A 24,896-nucleotide genomic window follows, 5' to 3' on the forward strand; every position below is an offset into this window, starting at 1 on the left:
TAAGATGCATTGGGAGATCCACAAGACATGAAGTGATGATGCACAAAAGCAAGCTCTTCCCTTTGCACAATCTCCTGTCTAACAGAGTGAATCTTATTAACGTATATGTAATCTCTTCAAAGTTTAACGTATTCTAATTGAATTTTAATTGCATTTGAATTTTGAAAAGCAAAGTAAACTTGATCTTAGTGCATTGTGAATTTAACGAGATGGTAGTTTTCAAGGGATTTATGGTCCTTTTTGATGTTTGTAACGTTGTTGTTTAACTTCCAGTTCCAGTCAACTTTCAGCCTTCAAGATGGACCTCAGTGTCCCTGTAAAGTTGCTAAGGTGATTTTGGAGCTCTGCTTGTAAAGTTGATAAAATAGCACTTAATAATTGGCAGAGCACCAACACCACTGTCTGAGATTGTCCGCGTCTGTTTGCTTGCAAAAACTAAGCCTTAACATCTGTGTGCCTGTCAGGGTATGTTTGTCTGCTTGTCATAGCTCTATTGTTTTGTTTTCTTGTCTCTTGTACTGAATTCATAGAGGTCTACAGCATGGAAACAGGCCTTTTGGCCCAAATTGGCAAAAGTGGGTATTGCAGATGCTGGAGATGAGAGTCTAGATTAGAGTGGTGCTGGAAAAGCTCAGCAGGTTCAGGCAGCATCCGAGGAGCAGGAAAATCAATGTTTCAGCCAAAAGGACTTCATCAGGAATGGAAAATCGACATTTCGGGTAACAGTCCTTCATCAGGAATCAACTTGCCTATGCTGCCTAGTTTTCACAATTAAACTCATCTCATTTGCCCTCATTTGGTTCATATCCCTCAATACCTATCCCATCCATGTCCCTGTCTAAATGTTTCTTGAATGGCAAAATTGTACTTGCTTCCGCCACGACCTCTGGCAGCCTGTTCCAGACACTCACTGCCCTCTGTTTGAAAAAATTGACCCTTTTGCATTTCTTCCCTCTCACCTTAAGCCTATGGCCGTCCAGGTTTTGGACTTGCTTATCATAGGGATAAACCATTGGTTATCTACCTTACAGTTGAGGCATTGATTAGTGTCAGCCATAACTCAGTTGGCGTCGAAAGCAGAAATTGCTGGGAAAGCTCAGCAGATCTGTCAGCATCTGTGGAGAGAAATCTGAGTTTTGGGTCCCTCCTCAGAACTGACGAAATTTCAATTCCTGTTTTTGTTTCTGATTTCCAGCATCCACAGTTCTTTTGGTTTTTATAACTCGACTGAGCTTCTCCATGTGACTGAGGTATTATGATACCTTAGAAATTATTGATCTCAAAGTGCCATCGACATTTATCCTCTTCCACCAAAAGCGCTCTGATTATTTCTATCTCCCTGTTCATTTATGTGCAGCACAGCTTCTTCTAAGCTGATGGAGTCTTTACGGAAGGGCTACAGTATTTGGAAGAGGAATCTACACCTTTTTCAACTCAAAACACTGATTTCATTGTTGGACATGCCAGCTGAACAGGGCATTGTTTTAACAGGGCCCAGTCTGCAATCAGTGACTTTACATTATGGGGAAGCTTCAGGCTTATTGATTGCTCAGAGCAGACAACATGTGTGAAATTAAGAGAAGCCTGCTACTTTTTAAAAATTTTTTTTAGATTAGATTACTTACAGTGTGGAAACAGGCCCTTCAGCCCAACAAGTCCACACCGCCCCGCCAAAGCGTAACCCACCCATACCCCTACATCTACATCTACATCTACATCTACATCTACCTCTTACGTAACACTACGGGCAATTTACCATGGCCAATTCACCTGACCTGCACATCTTTGGAGTGTGGGAGGAAACCGGAGCACCCGGAGGAAACCCACGCAGACATGGGGAGAACGTGCAAACTCCACACAGTCAGTCGCCTGAGGCGGGAATTGAACCCGGGTCTCTGGCGCTGTGAGGCAGCAGTGCTAACCACTGTGCCACTGTGCCGCCCACAATTGTTGCCAGGGTCTGAAAGTGTCAAAAAAAGGTTAATGTTGTGGTTCTGTTCGCCGAGCTGGGAATTTGTCTTGCAAACGTTTCGTCCCCTGTCTAGGTGACATCCTCAGTGCTTGGGAGCCTCCTGTGAAGTGCTTCTGTGCTGTTTTCTCCGGCATTTATAGTGGCCTGTCTCTGCCGCTTCCGGTTGTCAGGTTAATAAGGTTAATAATGAGGAGAGCCCTGACCAATCTCCATCCACTGTGATGTTGTTATGTGGATTTATGATGTAATCATCCCGACTAATGTGGAAGCAGGCCTTTTGGCCCATCTGGTCTACACTGACTCTCCCAAGAGCATCTCACCCAGACCCACTCCCCTACTCTATCCCTGTATTTTCTATAACTAGTCCACCTAGCCTGCACATTCCTGAACACTATGGGCAATTTAGCATGGTCAAATCACTTAACCTGCGCATCTTTGGACTGTGGGAGCATCTGGAGGAAACCCATGCAGACACGGGGAGAATGTGTGGAGTTTGCACAATCTCCTCAGGGTCCCTGGTGCTGTGCGGCAGTAATGCTAATCAGTGCCACACTCATTACCATATGTTATTACCAGACAAGTCAATTCCCAGATAAGCACCAGGATTGACAGATCATATTTTGACTTTCACTTTGTTAAAACCAAATGATTTCTTGCTGAAACATAAACACACAGTATTGTAGATTTTGCTGTAATAAAAAAAGTTTATTAACAAATAAATGAAGATAAATTAGAATAAACCAAACTAACTACTTCTAAAACAAATTCAAGGACTTTTAAAAAGTTAAAGAATAATCCCATTAATTCCAAAACAATTATTTTGTCCAGTACCCAAAACACCACTCATTCAATATGTACACCAGAATCTTTGTATTAATACCATAGCAAGTTGACGTCACTTCTTCCCAAAGTTAGTGTGCACTTGAACTTCAGTGTACTCAGCTTCAAGTAAACACTTCAGGGTTTTATCTCAACACTTCTGGTCCAGGACAAACAGTAACTCTTCACTCTTATGTAATATATTCACTTGATATGTAGCCCTTCCCAAGAACACTGCCCTACACAGCCATCCTATTTCACAGCACTACTCAAAAAAAAGTGAAACGAAAGATCTGTCTGTCTCTGAGTGTTTTCTATAAACTTGAAAAACACGCTCCTGAGGTTTCTATCAAACCTCCAGCCCTCATTATTGAACTTGTTGGTTTGCAAACTAATCTAAAATAAATAAAAGCTCATTAGCGGTGACAAAAAAAACCCATTCACTCTGAAGCCAGACCTCAAAAGCTGCTTTGAAAAAATCACTATGGCTATAGAAACACAAGTTAATAATTAATTTCAGACACCTAGAAAACTCACTGGGTACAAGCTCAAAACTGAGAAACCCAAACTTACAGTAAATAATGTGTGTACATATGTATTAATGTACAGGTAGTTCTTGCATAATGTATGTTCAAGCAGCGCGCGAGTTGCTTATAATGTTACTGAGGAATTAAGGAACGGTATTTTCAAGAATGCTTGTCTCTGCTTGAAATAGCATGTTTCTAGCGGTGATCATTTCGTGCACTTGATTCTGCGCATGCGCCCATGTCAGTGCTGACCTTCGTGCTGTTCTGCACATCTGCAGATGCCAGCTACCAACAGAGCAGCTTTCTGTGAGGGATACATTGAGCAGTTTCCTGTGAAAGGTGCACAACTCCTAGATTATCCCTTCTTTTGAAAAATTGGAGGGGCATAGTGACAAGAATATCTGCAAGGTGGGTGGTGAATGCAAAAGAGGGGCTACAATACTGGAAGAGAAGCCAGATGTGGTCAAGTCTTTTGAGCATAAGGACAGAACGTGTGATCTAGCTCTCTTAATGGGAATGGGGGAGTCTACCTTGCGCACCATGATGATTCTCTGTCTCTGCATTAACAATTTTTAAACATGCACTGTGTCAAATTTACTTTTGTTTTGTTGATTAATTTAATGTATATCTTCATTCAGACTGTGCCATATTTTGTGTTAGACGTTTCAGTTGTTTTTGAGCAATTGTGAGTGTTTTTTTTGCCGGTCTGTCCCAATCCCACTTTTCCCATAGGCCCCATCATTTCTATGAAATGATTTTATATGAAGTCAGGTTTCACTGGAACGCAACCATGGTGTTATAGGAGAACTACCGGCATGTAAATTCCACAGATTACTTCACAATGGACAGAATAGCTTAAACTCTTGAAGGAGGAACACCTAACATCTGGCCCTCCACAAAGTCTCTGTGGCAATGTCTAACACATTTTGTACCTACACTGGTTGCTAACATACAATAAATGCTATTTTGTTAATTACAAGAGACACTTCTAGCAAGACTAGAAAGTGGTTTCTCCTTCCCTCTAACCCACAAGCTGGCCCTGTAGTTTCCTCCACTTAAGGGTTATGGTAGGAGCAAACTTCACAATGAGTATTAGTGTGAATTGGCCTGACCATACAATGGGGTAGGCAACAGTGTGGATCGGATTCCATTGTTCATATTATCACATAACAAGCAAGAGGATGAGATGTTCAGACACACACCATGGTCAGCCGTAGGGAAGAGCTGAATTTTTAAGAAACCTAGAGAAGAAATCCTTGTGACAATCCTCAATCATGTACAGAATTAACAGTGGAGACTGCAAGTCTGCATAATCCCAGATAGGTTTAGAATTCTAAACCTATCTGGGATTATGCAGACTTGCAGTTTAGAATCCTAAACATATGTGCTGTTGGCTATTCACTCTATCCATGATTTTATAAAGCTCTATAAGGTTACCCTTCAGCCTCTGATGCTCCAGGGAATATAGCCACTGTGGATTCAGTCTCTCCCTATAGCTCAAATGCTTCAACCCTGGCAATATCCTTGTAAACCTTTTCTATACCCATTCAAGTTTAACAAAGTCTTTCCTATAGCAGGGAAACCAGAATTGAATACAGTATTCCAAAAGTAGCCTAACCAATTAAAGGAAAGCTAAATAACAAGGAGGGAGTAAAGGATTATTGCGATATTTTGTAGTATGTGATTAAATAGACTGGGAGAAGGCTTGTGTGGAGAATAACAGAGTTAAATTGAATTGGCCATTTCTCTGCTATAAATGTAATATGATCTCCAGGCTAAGTGCAAATTAATATGTTAGCTTTAGCATAGCCTTGGTTCTTGGATGTTGTCATATCCTTTCCTAAAACCAGAAATGTGCATTGAATACAAGTAAATCTTCACTTTGTACTCAACATCTTTATTCTCCACACGTACGCATACTTGCAGATCCATAATTCTTCCAGAATCCAAAACTTGGTGCATGTTCTCTGTCACTCAATGGCAAACAACTTGTATGAAATTGTTTTCAATCAGCCCTCCATCTGCAGCCAAGATAGATTGGAGACTGTTTACTTTGTAACCATGGTAACATGGGTCCTTTTGTATGACTGGTAACTGGCCACTTTGTGCAGGCCAGCTGTGCCTGTAAATCCGAGTAAATAGAACATAACACTTCTGTTCCAAACTGCTCGGCTGTTCAGTGTAAATCAGAGACACAATGGGGGTCTCATAACTTCATGACACCACCTGAATTCTGGCCAACATTGCTGTGGCTGGACACAGTTAAAATTAGGACCATCACCTACATATAAACAGAATAAACTGTACCCGTTATTGATTTGCTGAGAACCCAGCTTTATTAGCAAAATAAATGTAAAATTAAAACTAATAGCTTCAATCAGTGCATTTGCAATTTAATATACATTTACACTTATTTCACATTTGACAAGACAGAACAAGACCTCAGGAAATTAGTCAATGTTTGATTTTGAATACTGTGCAGTTTAGAAGACATTAAATTAATAGCAGTCCTTGGTATGAGTGGGGCAGGAGGAGAATCTGTTCTTATTTTTACTTTCTGCTAAATTTAAAGCTCTTGTCCCTCATTGTATTGACCTAGGTGACAAAATCAAACCAAGACCTATCAGATTTACATTGTTGAATGATTCAGATACTGTACCTGATGACACCAATCCCACATATAACCTGTACATTTAAAGTCTGAATATTGTCTTTTCTCGTCTTTTCTTGCTCATCCCTTCTAAGTTTGAGCTGACTTTTCATCTTTTGCTGCCCCATTCCATTACAAAACCTTCGTGAAATGTAGCCAGGATTGGGTTCTATTTTTTTGATTCAGGTCTGCTGCACTATATTCTGGTCTTTTGCCTATGTTCTACGTCTCTCCGTCCCATCTTAGTTTTTGAATTTTCTTTTCTTGCGATACAGAATGATATAGTTTTTTTTGGAAGAAATTTCAATTGGTGTAATTCTTGTAGCCTTGCAAAGCATTCATCCAAGAGTCTGGGAATGGAGGTCGTGGGGCGGGGGGAGGGGAGGCTTGAAAATGCCAGAGCTGGCTGTTGAGTCAGCTGCAAGAGAACCTTCTCAGAAGTAGACAGTTTCGAGGCTATTGGTTTGTGGCTTAGAAAGACTATCAGGATGGGCAGACATTGAGGTTCATTATGAACCTTATTGAAGGGGAGGATTAGTGAGCATCTAGTGGCAGACTGTGGTCCCACCAGTTATGACATGCCCACAGGCCTGCACCCTGTCTTCCTTTTACAGAACCGTAGAACCCCTACCGTGTGGAAACAGGCCATTTAGCCCATCGAGTTCACACTTTGCCTCCAAAGGCATCCCACCCAAAGCCACTCCCCTCCCCTATAACACTGTATTTTCCCTTATTGAATCCACCCAGCCTGCACGTCCCTGAACTGTTGGACGAAACCAGAGAACCCAGAGGGCACGATAACTTGCATGGATTCCTGTGGCAATTTTTACATGGATGGGGCAGGGAAAGATGGATAAGGAATTGGTACTAATCTTCAGATGCCAACCTGGTCAGTCTCTGACTCCAAAATGTTGATTGGCAGCTTGGATGCGTACCACCCAAATATGCATTTGCTCAGTCTATTCTTCTAGGTAGTTTCAATTTTTTTAAAAAGCTTGGACTTGATCTAAGACTAAAGGTTGTTAGTGAAATGTGTTTTTTTTTCCCCCAAACAGTTGGCAATGGTTTTATGGTCATCATCAGAATCTTTATTCCAGATTTTTATTGAATTCAAATTCCATCATCTGCCATGGCTGGAATCAAACCCAGATCCCCAGAATATTTCTTGGATCTCTGGATTAACAATCTAGCAATAATACCACTAGGACGTCATGTCCACCTGTCCCCAAAACAGGTATTTCTTGGATAACACACATTCTGGCAGTGCAACTTGTCTATGGTGTTGCTGCAGAATTAGGGAACGGTACTTTAGAGACAGCTTAGCTCTGTTCGCAATAGCGCGATTCCAGCAGGGACCAATTCGCATGCTTTGTTCTGCACGTGCATGATGTCAGCATCGGTCTTAGTGCCATTCTGCACATGCGCCAATGTCAGCTGCTGACAGAGCAGCTTTCTGTGAGAGGTACTGTACAGAGAGCAGTTTCCTGAGAGGTACTGTACAGAGAGCAGCTTTCTTACATTTTTAAAAAAATGCACTGTGTTAGATTTACTTTTGTTTTGTTAATATGATTTCAACTTGCATTCAGGTTGCGCTATACTTTGTATTATACTTTTGAGTGACTTTTGAGTGACCGTGAGTGATTTTTGTTGTTGGTCTGCCCCTAACCCCACTTTTCCCATAGTCCCCATTATTTCTATTAAGCGAGGCTTCACTGGAACACAACTACGGTGTTACAGGAGAACTGCCTGTACCTGTAATTTCCCTTCATAGGTTTCTGTATCATTTTAAGAAATTTACCTTCTAACTCGTGCAATTTTGATTGTCTTTAGTCTTTTTAATTAATCAACTGCCTTCATTTTCATCCTTGGAAAATCCAACCAATTTGATTGCATAGGAGCCCAAATTAATTTCTAGGCTCAGCTTCCAAACTCAGCATTCCATTCTTGGCATTTGTGAATGGAAAGAAGCAATGGAACAGGTTTAGAGTGCTATAATACAGCTGTCAATTTACAGCAAGAAGATTACATTACCACAATGATGTAAATGGCTAGATACGTTGTTTTAATGATGTTTGGTAAGGGATCAATCTTCACTGGGAGAGCAGGAAAGATTCCCCTGGTCATCTTCATTTAGTATCATGGGTTCAATCTGAAAGGACAGACAAGGTTTTGGCTTAAAATCTCATAGTCTAATCTTCCTTACCCCAATATCAAGCCATATCTTGTGGGTGAAAGTGTGTTGATTTTTCTGACTGTGTTAGTTATTTCGAAGAGAATGGGGAGGTAGGTGAAGCAGCTTAATGAAACCTGATACTTCAGCACAGATTGCTTCTCTCAGAACCTTTTGGGGGCTATTGAACGAGCAACGTCTACAAAACATGAACAGAGGCAGATGGCAAGGGAGATCTGAACTGTGTAGATTGGGGGAAAAACTGCCAAAAGTGATATTACTTGATTGCACTCACATTGAATCAGTCGACTTCAGTTTGGCATTGGAGGAGAACATAGCCATTTCTTTACTAACTGCAGCGCCCAGTTGGGAACTGTGCCATTTTGAATACGCTGAAGAATTGTGTACTATAGTTACAGCTGTTTGGATTATTCCCAGCATTGGTTGAATTTTGCTTGTGGCCAGTCGTTTTTCTCTGGGTTTTTGTTCTTTCCTTGCTGCGTGAAGCATTTTGTTTTTGGCTGGAATGGGTTTGGAGTGACTTTGGAAGGATTTGTTAGGTTTTAAGGCCTAATTGGCAAATATTCAGTGTTCCAACTCATGGTTGTACGATCATTTCTGCGCTGAGGTTTGTGGTTATCAAGGGACAGTTAATTACCCTGAACAATCAGTCAGAATCAATCAGTAATACTGCATACTTGGTGTCAGCGTCTGGCCGCTTCCCCCCTTCTGAAAGGTCACGGGCAATCCTATCAGAGCTGAGGATTTTTTGACTAACCAAATCATACAGAAGCCAAGTATATACAGGGCTAAAATGCATTCCTGATCAGCAAGGGAATCTAGGGTTATGAGGAAATGCAGGAAAGTGGGCATGAGCAATGTTGCAACGGTAATGATCCTATTGAATACAACAGCAGGCTCAAGGGGATGAAGGACTACTCCTGTTCCTATTTATTCTGGTCTCTGCTCTTACATGGTTTAATGAAAGAACCTACTTCTATGATCAGCCTTGACTCTGTGATACTGTGGGTGCCTTTTAATCAGAAGATTGAGAGTTCTTCATCAATATCGGCTAAAGATTAACATTTGTTTTTGAGGCTGAGCCAATGAAAGCGGGAGACCATCTGCTGGAATTTGAACATGTCATCCAGGTTGATTGTCCAGCGCACCACTGTGTGAATGTTGCAGTGTCAGAGCTGCTGAGTTTCAGTGAGATATTTAACTGAGGCCTTTTCTACTCTTTTTTTTGTAGAAACCAGCACCGCATTGAAGGCAATGTTTTTGTCTACATGGCCAATTTGTTTCCCTTCAGTGATAATTCAAAAAGCTGTTTATCTGACCTATTGTCACTTGCTAATTGCAGGCACTTCCTCTGCACAAGTTGGCTCATTTGCTTTCCATGTTGGAACAACGACTACACTTCTTCTGAAGTAGCTGATTGGTCTAACACATTTTGGAATGTACTGAGGTGATGAAAGGCTCCGTATAAATGAACGTTTTTCTTTCACTACCTCCACATGACAGGTTTCCCAGCTGTGGTTGCATGTAGGCTGTTGTAAATACAAAACCATTTGGGTAGGGGAATGGGTGTAGGTGGGTTACTTTTTGGAGGGTCGGTGTGGACTTGTTGGGCCAAATGGCCTGTTTCCACACTTTAGAGATTCTATGATTTTATGAATTTGCTCATCAGATGGTATCTTACAGCAATAGCGATGGAGCAGCAATACTGTCCTTTGTACGTTTTACTGTTGAGATATTTGAAGATAATCCAGTCAGTTAGAGGATTTGATCTACCACCTTGATAAACACATGAATAAGAGGCGAACAGAGGGATAGAAACTGCGCGTGGGAAATAAGTAGTGGATCTAAATAAGGATTCGGGATCAGCTCAGGCTTGGTGGGCCATAAAACCTGTTCCTGTGCTGAATTGAACTGAATTGAATTGAATTAAATTGAAAGCCTTGCTGTTAGTTGAAATTAAACTTTCAGGAATTGACAAATAATCACACTTATATAGTTTGACTACATGGTGAATTTACAGGAGAGTTTGTTTTGGAGAGAGAGTACAATTTAAAGCACGAGGCAGACTTTTGGTTATATCTTGGTCTCTGCATTTTAACTGAGTTGAGGGGAAAGAAGATGCTTCTGCTTGAGGTCAGTATCTTCACTTCTGGTGAAACACTGACTGAGACTGTGAGAATGGCATTCAGATTTGTGGTAAAGTGCAGGCTGTAGGCAATAGGAAGAAAGGGGAGGGCATCACTTGCTATTGAATAACCAAGAGGTTATTGAGTTGCGTCTGGGAGTGGGGAGGAGACTGCAATACTGCACTGCGTGTGATCTTTAAACACCACCTGAAATTATTAGCTCTGAGGGAATGACCACAACATGTAGGAGCACAACCATTACTGAAACCTATACATGGCTCAGTCTCTGATCTTGGGAGGCCCTTGTATATTTTATTGGATGTGATAGTGGTGGGATTCCTTACACTTTTAAACAGGACGAATTCTTCAGAGTGGATGAGTTGTCTGGTGAATTGGAACTGATTACCCTTCTGCATATTTCTCTAGATTTTTTGACTTGTTGTTTTATTGTCCTTTTGCTCCATACTTGAGTGCATATTCTCTTCGACGATAGCATTGACTGCAAAGCTTCAACTTGCAGATATTGTGTTTTGGAAATTAAGGACAAGGGGTCCACTGGACTGTCGGTATTTATGCTGGGACTCCCACATGATAATAGTCCAGCACAGCACCCCAATTGGCATCTTAGTGCTTAATTAAAGGGTTTCCCGGCAGTAAGAGTTGAATGCGATTTGCAAATATTTGATGTTTACTCAACAGCAGGTCTAATGCCCACATTTTCCTCAGTGCTAATCCATCACTGGGTAAGTGACTTTCCCTTTGATGGATGGCTCTCACGTTCTGTCAGCTGTCATTGTGTTGGCACAATGAGGGCTAAACAAATCAGTGGCTGCCTGCCTAGGTTTATAAATGAGAGCAGGGCTGAGCCATCTTATCATGGTTGCCATGATGATTTATGCAAAATGAATTAATTAGGATGGAAAGGAGCATTTTAACCCTCTGATTTTTATTTTACTGCACTGGCATATCACAAGGAATTTAAAAGGTGATGGTTTGCCTTCTCAGATTGTGGCATATACTTTTTAAAAAAATGCTTGTAATTTAGACTTTTAATCTTACAGCGACTCGGGGATTTTCAAAATAACTTATTTATTAAGACACTGCAAACTGCCAAATAATCTGCTGATTCCTTAACTCGGTGAAATATAAAGGGGGAAAGGAAATGAGAGATTTTTTTGATTTTGTTAGAGAAAGAAATGTGGGTGGAGGCATAGGTGAAGCATTAGTCAGAGAAACTTGAGGTTGTATTTGAGTGAGTGTGGCATCAAGGAGCCCAACAAAACTGGAATCATTGGAAATTGGGGGATAACTCTTCACTGATTGGAGTCATACCTGGCATTGAGGAAAAAGATTTTAATTGTTGGAGGTCATTCATCTCAACTGTAGGACATCCCTGCAGGAATTGCTCAGTGTGGCGTTCTAGCCCAAATATCTTTAGCTGCTTTCTGAAACATTTCCCTTCCATTACAAGAACAGAGGTGGGAATGTTCACTGCCAATTGCACAATGCTCAGCATCATTTACGACTCCTCAGATAAGGCATTTGTCTGTGTCTAAATGCAGAGTCAAGAGAGTGGTGCTGGAAAAGCGCAGCAGGTCAGGCAGCATCTGAAGAGCAGGTGAATCAACTTTTTGGGCATTAGCCCTTCATCAGGAATGAGACTTATGTTTGCTATCTACCATACACACCACAAGAACTGATCAAAGCTCCTCTAACAACACTTTCTGACATTGATACCTCCACTACCCAGAAAGGCAAGGACACCAGATACATGGAAATACCACCAGCTGTAAATTCCACACCATACTTTCCTGGAACTCTACTATCGTTCCTACACTGTCACAGAGTCCAAATCCTGGCACTCCTTAACCCTAACCCTTACAGTGCTGTGTGGTACCTGCACCAACTAGATTGTAGTGATTCCAGAAGGTAGCTCACCTCCACGTCTTCAATAGCAATTAACAATTGGCAATAAATCCTGGCCCAGCCAGTGATGCTCACATCCCATGAATGAACTAAAAAAGATAAACACTAGCATGAACCTGTTGTGCTGAAAGGTCTGATTCCTGTTTGTCATCACTCCATCTAATTGTCATATTAATGTCCTGGAGATTAATCATCACCTTCTGGATACTCCAGGTCTATCCTGGTGGACAGTTTCACTTTGTTTCTTATTTTACAGGTTAGCAAACTCTGTGGCTCTCTTCATGGGAGCACACTGTGTTTTAAACAGCTTAATGTTGCCATTTTAAAGAGAGCATTGCAGAGTTTAGGGTGAACAACTGTGGTGTGTTTGTGCAATGCTTGTAATGTTTGAGCATTCCAAATGCTTTCAATCATCCTGATATCATACGGTACCGTGCTTATAGGGCAGAGTGGTCTGGCAGTGATTAAAGTCAACCTTACCATCTTGGGTGCTTGTATGGTGCATGGTTCATGCTGACAATAGTGGTTGGAGACAAAAAAAAACTGCAGATGCTGGTATCCAAACTAGACAGGCAGGAAGGTGGAAGAACACAGCAAGCCAGGCAGCATCAGGAGGTGGAGAAGTCACCATTTTGGGTGCAACCCTTCTATTTTCTTAGTTAACTCAGCCACTTTAGGGAGATTTAAACAATCCTTGGATAAGCACATGGATGATGATGGGATAGTGTAGGGGGACGAGCTGAGAATAGTTCACAGGTTGGCGCAACATCGAGGGCCGAAGGGCCTGTTCTGCGCTGTATTGTTCTATATTTATAGTTAGCTGTTTTTATTGCTAATCTTTGTATTGGCCCACACTTTGAAAGATATTGTGGAATGATTCAGAAAATCAAAAATATCTGGGCAGTAGCAAAACGCTGAAATATAGAACCATGTTGAACCCTGTTGCAACTGACAGCTGCTATAAGCAACATTATTTACCAAATGCAATTTCTAATTGTTTGCTGCTAATTTTCTCGTATGTTCTAAAATGCCGTCATTATTTCTTTTCATTTACTTCCTTCATTGACTGGAAGACTAGCCTAAAATGCCAATGTGATAAGGAATCAAAAATCAACCATGATCTTATTGAAACAAACAAGTTGAGTGGCCATGCTCCTGCTCCAAATTCAGATTGTTTTGGATCTTAGTGAGACCACACTGGGAATCCTTTGTACTGTTGTCATCTTCATGTATATGAAAGATTTACTTGCTCCAGAGCTAATGCGACAAAGGTTCACTAGGTTGGTTCCGGGGAGGAGAGAGTTGACCTCACATGAGCGGCTGAGTAAATTGAAACACAAGATTCTGAAGGGGTCTTGATAAGGTAGGCACTGACAGGTTATTTCCCAAAGCTGAGGGGTTCTGGAATTCCAGGTCATGTTTTCAGATATCATTAGGACTGAGATGAGGAGGGAATCTTTTCACTCAAAGGAGCTGTGAATCTTTGGAATTTTTTGCCTCAAAAGGCTTGGATACTCTGTACTTGAATATACGTAAGACAGAAGCCACACAGTGACCTGATGTGGAAATATATCACCGTTCCTTCAGTGTCATTGGTTCAAATTCCTGGAATTGTGGATCAATCCAGAGCATTTGGACTGTAGCAGTTCACGAAAACAGCTCACCACCACCTTCTCAAGGGCAACTAGGGACAGGTAATAAAATGCTAGCCCAGCCACCAACATCCACATCCCACATGTGGTAAAGACATTTTAAAATATTTAGTCTGTCAAAGATATCAATGAATGTAGGGGATTGGCGGTAAAGTGACATTGAGTAAGAAGATTGGCTGTGATCTTACTGAATGGTGGAGCAGATTGACAGCTCATGTATCCTTGAATGTGCTCCCAATTCTTGTCCTTCTGTATTAATGAGGAAGGGGTTTGGTATGCTTTCCTTTCTTGGTCAGAGCATTGAATATAGGAGTTGGGAGGTCATGTTATGGCTGTACAGGACATTGGTTAGGCCACTTTTGGAATATTGTGTGTAATTCTGGTCACCCTGCTATAGGAAGGATGTTGAGAAACTTGAAAGGGTTCAGAAAAGATTTACAAGGATGTTGCCAGGGATGGAGGGTTTGAGTTATAGGGAGAGGCTGAATAGGCTGGGGTTGTTTTCCCTGGAGCATCAGAGGCTGAGGGGTGATATTATAGAGGTTTATAAAATCATGTGGGGCATGGATAGGGTAAATAGACCAAGTCTTTTCCTGAGGTGAGGGAGTGCAAAACTTTAGGGTATAGGTTTAGGATGAGAGGGGAAAGATATAAACGGGACCTCAGGGGCAAATTTTTCATGCGGGATGCTGCTTGTATGGAATGAGCTGCTAGAGGAAGAGGTGGAGGCTGGTACAATTGCAACATTTAAAAGGCATCTGTATGGGTATATGAATAGGAAGGGTTTAGAGGGATATGGAACAAGTGCTGACAAATGGGACCAGATTAATTTAGGATATGTAGTCGGCATGGACAAGTTGCTCTGAATGATCTGTTTTTGTGCTGTACATTTCTATGACTCTATAATCATTTACTCTGTTCTAATTTGCAGCCTCTGCAGTAATGTGGCATACATACTGGGCACAATTGCGGAAAACGAGGTTGGCGCTCAGTGTTTGGTGACATTGGCACAGGCTCAGCTGCTAGAATCTGATAATCTCCTTGGCAACCTGAATTCCATGTTAATGTGGACAGATGCGGAAGCAGTGATGAATGCTGCTGGGACACTCTGCACCATGGTAAGATCACACATCAATGGTAGCTGTTGGATAGGATGTCCAGCCTCTGGGTCACCAGTCAAAACAGACATGACTTATTTTAAAACAAAGCTCAGCAAAGTGTGAAGGATTTATGGGACACAATGGTCAGCGAATGGTAAATTGAATGGAATCACAATAGGCTACTCCTATTGACAGGTCTCTGAACAATGTTCAGTCCGCTCCAAAAACATGGTTTCATACAATGTGAGTTGATATACTTACACTCACATGGATGCTTATACACCAGAATAGAGTCGATACTATGGAAACTTGTGGGACCGATGACATTACAGATAGAGAAGGATGAGGTCATAGAAGGGTTTGAAAACAAGAATTAGAATTTTAAACATCATATGTTGCTTGACCAGGTGCCAATCAGCAAACACAGGAGTGATAGGGATTCAGGACTTAGTGCCAGTTAAGGTACAGGCAGTGAATTTTCACATGACCTCAATGTATGAAGTGTAGAATGCTGGTCAGTGCTCAGGAGGGCATTGGAATATTCAAGTCGAAAGAAGAATGAACATTTCAATAGTAGACAAGGTAGGTCAGGAGTGAAGTTGTGTGATGGCACTGATTGGATGGGTGGGTTTTAGTGAGGTTGGGAAATATCTGGTTGGATGCTTATCTCAAGGACAGCATGGATCTCTTCTCGGAGAGAAGAGGGGGTGAGCATGTTGTGGGGAGGGGGTGAGCATGTAGAAAGGGTGAGGGTTAACTTTGGAATAACTTTAAACTTAATTTTCAAGTTATGAAAGATTTTGAAGGATGATTGCAAACAGACCATTTTCCTTTAAAGAGAAGAGCAAAACTAGAGGCCATTAATAGAATATAGTCACTAGAGATCTAACTGGGAATTCTGAAGAAACGTCTTTCCCCGAGGTATGGCATTAATGTGAAGCTGCTACCTCAGGGAATGGTTGAGGTGAATAGTACAGATGCATTGAAGGGGAAATTAGATGAGCAGATGCGGTGAAGGGAATAGAAAGTTAGGATATGGTAGATTCAGATGAGGGATAATGGGAGAAGGGATATTTACACTGACTTGGACAATTGAGGCTGAATGGTCTGATTCTCTACCATTTATCTGACATCAGTAATCTCAAAAGAGAAACAAAAGGATTTAAAATGCTTTCATTTGTGGGTTTTGTTTTTATGTTTCAGGTTGAGACCAATGAAGGCCGACAATGGCTCCTGAATGACACTCGCCTTGAGGCGGTACTGGTCAATGTAACTGCTCTGCTGGACAGTATAAATGAGTGGACAGCCAGCAATGCTGCCCTGGTCTTGGCGAGGATTGCTATCTGTGAGTCTGGCTGCAGGAAGCTCTTGCAGCAACCGAACTCCCGGCACATGCTCCGCAAGCTAATCGCTGCTTTGGGCGTGGACGAGGCAGGTAAGCAGCATTCCTCTGTTCCACAATCCAGCTCTTGACACGTGTCAAGAACACACCAGTACACAGATATTCGCTCAGTTAGCAAAGTTACTTTTTAAGTGTCTGTAATGGGGTGCAGGAAGTCACAGGTCATCTGTTAGCACAGGTCTGTTGGGCCAAATGGCCTGTGTATATATTGTAAATATTGGACAATATGAAAAGATTGAAATAGACAGCAGTTCCCTGTATCCACTTCCAAATCAGAAAGTAATTCACACAAGCAGCTCATCAATATCTGTAACCTGAATGGCATTGACATTGACTGATGTACCTGTGAGGCCTACTTTCACTGCATTCATGTGAAGAGCAGAAAACTGGGGACATATGGAGGAGAGATTCAAATGGAATGAATAGAAGTGGAAGTAATTTTTTGGGTTCTGGTGTATGTTTTTTTTTGAAGGGTCAGTTGTGACTCAACTCCTGGAAATTCAAGATTGAAAGTTGTGGGTTCAAATCCATCTGAAGTTTGAGCCACTAATCTGAGCTGACCCCTCAGCCCAGTACTGTGGGAGTGCTGCAGTGTCAGTGATATAATCTTTGGGAGGGATGTTTAACTAAGCCCCTGTCTGCCATCTAAAGTTGATGCGAGATATCCTGTGGCATTATACTGAAAGTTTCTAAAGTACCGTTTAGTAATTAGATCAGATTAGATTAGCTTCCCTACAGTGCGGAAACAGGCCCTTTGGCCCAACAAGTCCACACCGACCCTCCGAAGAGTAAGCCACCCAGAACCATTCCCTATATTTACCCCTGACTAATGCAACTAACACTATGGGCAATTTAGCAAGGCCAATTCACCTAACCTGCACATCTTTGGATTGTGGGAGGAACCCGGAGCACCCAGAGGAAACCCATGCAAACTTTGGAAGAATGTGCAAACTCCACACAAACAGTTGTCCAAGGCTGGAATTGAACCCAGGTCCCTGGCGCTGTGAGGCAGCAGTGCTAACCACTGTGCCGCCCCATGTAAATTTTATCCATCATTTGATCTCATAGTATCATTATGGTACAGAATTTCCTAAGTAACCATTAAAACGAAACTTCACTCATCACTGGTCCCCTGCTCAACTATACCCTCGACCCTGCCACTCTATCCTAAGCACCTGATACTCTCACTCTGAACCTACCATTCCTCCCAATGACTGACCATCCTATTAGCTCACCCATCAGTGATGATTTTCACTCATCCACCTGATAACTTGCCACCTCAACCATGTGCCATCCTCACCTCTCTTCCACATTCCACACTATCCCACTAAACAACCTGGCAGTTCCTCCCACCCAAATGGCATCCTACCCATGCCTAAAATTCGGTAGCAAATGCTATAAAAATGTGTCTTTCCCCATAATGTCTCTATTGCAGTGAGTAGATATTTTCTAATTTCCACTGATGGATACATTTGGGACAGACCAGACTCCGAAAGGGAAGTAGCTATCTCTTCTGACAGTAATTGGAAAATCTGGGCCAATATCAGGTCACTGTCACATTGCTGTGTGCAGGAGGTTCCTATGTGTAAATTGACTGATATATTCAACAGGGAGGAAGTGAGGACTGCAGATGCTAGAGATCAGAGCTGAAAAATGTGTTGTTGGAAAAGCCCAGCAGGTCAGGCAGCATCCAAGGGCTGAAGAAGGGCTTATGCCCGAAACGTCGATTCTCCTGCTCCTTGGATGCTGCCTGACCTGCTGCACTTTTCCAGCAACACATTTTTCAGCTCTGATATATTCAACAATCGAAAAGGCTTCATTTTCTGATGAAAGGCTTATGCTTGAAATGTTGATTTTCCTGCTCCTCGGATGCTGTCTGACTGGCTGTACTTTGCCAGTACCAAACCCTTCGACTCTGATCTCCAGCATCTGCAGTCCTCATTTCCTCCTGCTATATTTAACAGTGATTACACTTCTAAAGTACTTTATTGACTGTTATCCACCTTGGGGTGGCATGAGGTCTGTCTTTCTCTAAATAACTCAGACTACACACGAAAACAAAACCTTTGTTCTTCAAGACCTTTACCTGCATCTAGGTCATTTCAATCAATGCTTATACTTGAATAAAACTGTAACTCCTATGTTTGGATTTATTTTAGCTCACCAGGTATATCTTGTGAGCTTCCATGTGCTTTATTTACTTTGGAAAGGGACCCAATGAGCACTTTATTAAAATATGGCTTGTTGAATAACCAAATTGTTAAATGGATTGTTAAGTGAACAACAACAATAATGTAGGTTCTATTTTAACCTCCTCAGCTTGATTTGATAGAATATGATAAAAGTTGTTGTCGCTGTGGCAAATTACAACATAAATACCAATTATGGCCTGTTTTCATTGCTGGCAGTCAACAGAACTGTCTCCAACACAAACTATTTCTTCATATAGTCCATTATATTTGATGAATATGGAAGGAAAAAATACTTCCAGAAAATCATCGAGGAGAAAGGAAATTGAGGTGGTAAATTAATCATGTATTCCTTATTCTCTCATCTGGACTCCTGTAATTTCCTGTTTGATTGTAAAAGGTTCCTTTGTTCCTTTGTGTACTGATTTTTATGTCTATAATAAATGGAAAGAAGCCCCCAACATCTTGAACATTATAAACAGGAAATGCTTCATTTTGTTCACATAGATTTTCTTTATAGATGTCCTCATATTGAGCAGAATTCTCCCTAAAGTGGTGCACAGCAAATGGCAATCAGAGGACAACTGTGTTTGGTATTTGGTGGGGCATTGCACAGTCCTGGAGCTGCTTGTGTTTGTGTTCAGATCAAGGTTGGAGGAGGCAGGACAGCTTGATGACCTCAGCAGCAGGAGTGCTGTGGGGATGAGGAATCCCTAATCACAGAGGCTTTTCACTCAGGCCTCAGGATTCATGGGTTAAGTATGAACCTTCCTCACCTCACCTTGTGGAAAGTGCTGGTTTCCCCATGGTTTCGGAAATCTGACCAGCAAGTGTTAATGTCCGAATGCTGTTCTTTCAACATGATTCTCATTATAAAATCTGCAACTCATCTTTTTGGATCAGGTTGCCTAAAGCTTAAAATTTTGAAGTGTGACGTGAGTTTAGGTCAGGAGACAAATTTGTCAAAAGCAGGCTTTCTATGAACTGACACCTCTGGGATCAGGAGTGTTCCAGTTGATCAAGAGGTCCACATAATCAATGTAAAAGCACACACTAAGTAACAGAAAAGTAATGCGGGGGGGGCAGGGGGGTAGTATACACATCACCGTTATGCTTTATTATTTTAAGCATGACTCAGTTGAATAATAATGCAACTTTGCCTTAAATTAAACTTAACAGCAGAGAGCCTTCTCACTCACACCCTCAACTTACTATTTGGATATCACAGAGATTGCAGTAATACAGTAACCTTACGGTATTTGAGGTGTGTAATTTTGCAGGTTTACCAAGAGTGCCGGTTCATAAGCTGACAGTCAAAACAAAATTTTTTGTAGTTTAACCCTCTACCCAACCCAAGTCCCCACCCCGTGTTTTTACCCATTTCAGCCCATGGATTCATAATTTAAGATCTCAATATTATTTATTAGCCTACTGACAGCCAGTTACTGAAGGAAAGGACTAGAGGTTAATCTTTACAAAGTAAGATATTAAAATATATAGGTCTCGATTCTGCAACATATTACCACTGTCAATAAATATTTCTTAATATGTGCACGAGTCATCATCCAATGGTTGACACTTGGCCTTAATTTATACTCTGATGAAAGGTGTTTGATTTATATATCCATGTATCGGTATAAATTTTAGAGTTTGAATTTTAAAATGGGGTTGGCTACTTTTCTGAAGGATTTAAACAAAATAGCTAGGTCAGCAGGAATAACATTCTCTTACAAAGTAATCATTTAGGAAACGTCTGATCCAAACTGGACACACAGGTTTGACTATAAATCTATAGAGTAATTGTGCTCTGGTGGTTGGGGAGAATGGTTAGGGAGCTGGCAGTAATGTGGTGAGGGTGCTTAAGTAACATTGCGTGTCAAGACTACCTCTGGGGTTCGTCGCCGTTAATAGGAACATAAATAGGAGCAGGAGTAGGGCATCTGGCCCTTTGAGACTACTCCGCCATTGAATAAGCTGATCTTTTTATTCCCTCAATTCCATTTACCCATCCATTCCTATAACCCTTAATTCCTTTACTGTTCAAAAATCTATCTTTGACTTAAAAACATTCAAAGAGGTAGCCTCAACTGCTTCACCGGGCGGGGAATTCCACAGATTCACAACCCTTTGGGTGAAGACATTCCTCCTCAACTCCGTCCTAAATCTGCTCCCCCTAATTTTGAGGCTATGCCCTCTAGTTCTAGTTTCAAAGAGGAAACAACTTCCCTGCTTCTAATTTATCTATTCCTTTCATAATTTTAAATGTTTCTAGAAGATCTCCTTCATTCTTCTAAATTCTAATAACTTTCGTCCCAGCCTATTCAATCTCTCCTTATAAGCTAACCTTTCAACTCTGGAATCAATTTAGTGAACCTCCTCTGCTCCCCCTCCAGTACCAGTACGTCCTTTCTGAAGTAAGGAGACTGACTGTACACTCCAGATGAGGCCACATCAGCATGTAGATGTAGTGTGCGAGAGCCTGTTTTGATTTCAGTGGTGTTAACAGAAACTGCGAGGAAAAAATGTGTCTAATGCACAACTATCACAAAGCTACAAAATGCTTTTTACAACTGCAAGCTTTCCCTTCATGAGGAATTGGAAAGTTGATGCTTTGCAGATGAGCTTTGATTCTAGGAATGTGTATCCGTAACATTTACATCAAGGCAAGTAGAGGGTATTCTATCACAGTCCTAACTGTACCTTGCAGCTGGTGAACAGACTCTGGGCAGTCAGGAAGTGAGTTATTCACTGGAGGCCTCCTTGGCTCAGCATCCCTGGCTACAATACATCAAAGGCATCCAAATCATTAATAACGACCTCAATAGTTGAGGACCCAGCACTGATCTATGGTGGGCAGCACGGCAGCACAGTGGCACAGTGGTTAGCACTGCTGCCTTACAGTGCCAGAGACCCGGGTTCAATTCCTGCCTCAGGCGACTCTCTGTGTGGAGTTTGCACATTCTCCCTGTGTCTGTGTGGGTTTCCTCCGGGTGCTCCGGTTTCCTCCCACAGTCCAAAGATGTGCAGGTCAGGTGAATTGGCCATGCTAAATCGTCCGTAGTGTTAGGTATGGGGTAAATGTAGGGTTATGAGTGGGTTGCACTTTGGCGGGTCAGTGTAGACTTGTTGGGCCGAAGGGCCTGTTTCCACACTGTAAAGTAATCTGACCCCTGTGGCACCACACCAGTTACAGTTGATCAACTTGATAATCATCCACTTATTCCCACTAACTGTTTTCTATTAGTTAATCAGTACTATGTCCATACATACACTAAGTTATTAATCACAATAATATGTTCTTATCTTGTGCAATAACCTTTTTATGGAATATCTTTTGGAAATCCAAATTCACTGCACCTCTACTATCGCTTATTCACTCTGCTGATCTCCAGCCTGAGAAGTGCTCATTTATATCTACCCTCTTGTTTCCCATCTTTTGGCAACTTCTAATCCATGTTGCCAAGGGCCCATCAATGTGTTGCTGGAAAAGCGCAGCAGGTCAGGCAGCATCCAAGGAGCAGAAGAATCGACGTTTCGAGCATGAGCCCTTCTTCAGGAATCTTCCTGAAGAAGGGCTCATGCCCGAAACGTCGATTCTCCTGCTCCTTGGATGCTGCCTGACCTGCTGCGCTTTTCCAGCAACACATTTTCAGCTCTGATCTCCAGCATCTACAGTCCTCACTTTCTCCAAGGACCCATCAATCCCAAACATTTCTAATTTGCTATCTAACCTGCCATGTGACACTATTTCAAATACTTCCTGCAAGTCTAATATACAACATCCACAGCACTTCCCTCATCCACTGCCTATATCACCTTGTCAAGGAACTTATTTGTCAGTCATGACCTACCCTTGATGAAGCCATGTCGACTGTCTGGTATTAACGGCAGCTTCTGCAATCTCTCTTCTATGCCCTCCCCACCATTTGAAGGTCTATAATAAATATCCACCAAGGTCTTCGCTCCCTTCCTAGCTCTTGTCTCCAACCATGCAGATTCTAAAATTATCTTCTCCATCTCCTGGGTAATTAAAAATTAGAGCGCATAAATACGTTACATCGAGCAAACAAATGAGCTCTGTTCTCTCCTGCAGTTTAAATTGTTACCATGATTTGAAATTTGGCTTTCTTGCATTTTTCCTGCTAAATGCAAGGGAAAAACTGCTTCGGAACATGTTTTGCTTTTTGTGCAGTTTCCCAATTTCTACATTTTTCATTCTTTCAGTGTTCTTAAATGTTTTTTAATGTAATGGCTACTACTGGTCTTTGCAGCACTGTTTGCTTTTGCGTACAATTTAATACCATCCTTAACTTGATCAGGAAGGCAGGAGTGTTCCATCATTGTGAGGAGTTTCTCTTTCTCTGTGAAATATACCTTTGATAGTTAAATCTCCTCAGATATCTGCTCCTGCTTCTCTACTGTCTCATTCTGATTTCTATTTTCCAAGTCCACCATAGCCAACTCTTACATATCTTTGTAACTTCCCTTATTTGAATTTAAGATACTATTTGCAGAATCAAGTCTATCTCAAACAAATTGACTGTGAGATTTTATCATGTTAAAATCACAATCACCGCAAGGATCCCTTCCTATGAGACAATTAATTAATTAATTAACTAACTAATATTCTCCTGGTGCATTGTCAGGCTCAACAACACCTGTTCCTGGCTGTTTGCAGAGTATGCTTTTCAAAGACATTGTCAAGAATACAATTTATAAATTTACCCACATGGTCATTTGGCCAATTGGATTGATCCAATCTGTCTGAATGTTAATATCACGCATTATTATTGCAGTGTCTTTCTTAAAGGCTCTCATTATTGCATCCAAGCATGCAAATCAGGCGCAGATGAAAACCATTTGGCCCTTCAAACTTGTTTGGCTACTCGATAGGAATGCTGATCTGTTTTGAATTCCTGATAACCCTGGCTTTCAATCCTGATAACCTTGACCTACCAAGCATCTAACAGGAACTATTATTCCTTGGGACTTTTTCTTTGTTTTACAGTTTGTCAACTGTCAGGGGACCTATAAATGTCTTACCAGTGACGCTTTCCCTTATCTCTATCCAAATGATTTAATGACCTTCTGAATTAGAATGATTTGTCACTATTGTAACAATCTCACTCTTTATTAATGGAGCTCCTCTTTTCTTCCTACCTTCCTGAAATGGTAGAGACTTGGTCACCTTGCAACCGTGTGTATGTAACACCTATCATATATTTTGTTTAAATGTGTACTATCAATTCATCCATCTTGTTATAAATGTCAGATGCATTTTGCTAAAGAGCTTGTTAATTTTTTTGCCTTGCACATTCTGCTCCTTCTCATGACACAATGACTATTATTCGCCATATAGCTGCTTTATTGCCTTGTCCTCCCTCGTTAACTCTTGAATACCCTTGAAGCTACTGACTGAAATTTCAGACAAGACAAAGCCCTAAATCAGGATATTGTCTCAACATTTGCTTTTTGGAATTTCTGATGGAAATTCCCTTCTCTGATAGGTTGTTCTTCTTTGCCTAATTGTCTATGAGTTGTTTTCTCCTGAGTTTAAGTAGCTCACTTTGATAGAGTTAAGAAATGCACTATCTTAATTTAGATCTGAGGTCCTTTGCATTCCTTTTCGTTTTGAGACTTTGTTATAATGCCTTGAACTGAGTAGGAATGCCATATCTCCCTTTATTGTATAAGAGCTGTGAATCATCTATCCTGACATCGGTCATTGCGATTGAAGTAAATACAGCTATTCCTTCATTCTTTGCCCAGTAATCCCACTCTACTTAAACCTCAATGCATTTTATTCTGAGACTGGCTTCAGAGTTACAGGAGCAGAAGTGCAGAGTAGACAGCTACCTTGCTTGAATTATTGTCCTTGGAATTAAATATGTCATTGAACAAAGGGTTTTTAAATCAAAGATCAACACTGGAAGTTAACACCAAGAATATGAGAAGTTCTCTTGGGGTCATGACGCTCTTGGGTGAAGGCCATACTGATTGAAGGCTTGAGGCGAAACACCAGTCAATTGAAGAGTCTGTTGCCAAGACTGCAACATAAATCTAACAACATTCTTAGAGTTTCCATTGTCCACATTATGATTTGCTTGGGGACAAATAATAGCTTGGTCCAAGCTGATTGAAATGGTCCAATCCATAGAATGTTGAAGGAAATTCCTTGGTTATCATTCTGACCCAGCTGGATGTAAGATTGAAATACTCCAATCTGGGTCACAAAGATCATAATGTTGTGGCATGGTTTGTTTTTGCTTCTATGGTAATGCCACAGAGATGGCTATTGCCAATGCAAAGAGTAATTTGTGTCTTGTGTAGGAGTGCATACTG

At 41.3% G+C, this 24,896-nt stretch overlaps 1 protein-coding gene across 1 annotated transcript in view; it reads left to right on the plus strand.

Annotated features, from left to right (window-relative positions):
- LOC140469686 (uncharacterized) overlaps window positions 1–24,896 on the plus strand; it is a 93,966-nt gene that overhangs the window by 23,376 nt on the left and 45,694 nt on the right. The window contains exons 2-3 of the mRNA XM_072566434.1: window positions 14,795–14,981; window positions 16,167–16,398. Of these exons, the coding sequence (XP_072422535.1) occupies window positions 14,795–14,981; window positions 16,167–16,398 (419 nt within the window). The remainder of the gene's footprint in view (window positions 1–14,794; window positions 14,982–16,166; window positions 16,399–24,896) is intronic.

The sequence above is a fragment of the Chiloscyllium punctatum genome, chromosome 49, assembly GCF_047496795.1.
Source record: "Chiloscyllium punctatum isolate Juve2018m chromosome 49, sChiPun1.3, whole genome shotgun sequence".
NCBI classification, from domain to species: Eukaryota; Metazoa; Chordata; class Chondrichthyes; order Orectolobiformes; family Hemiscylliidae; genus Chiloscyllium; species Chiloscyllium punctatum.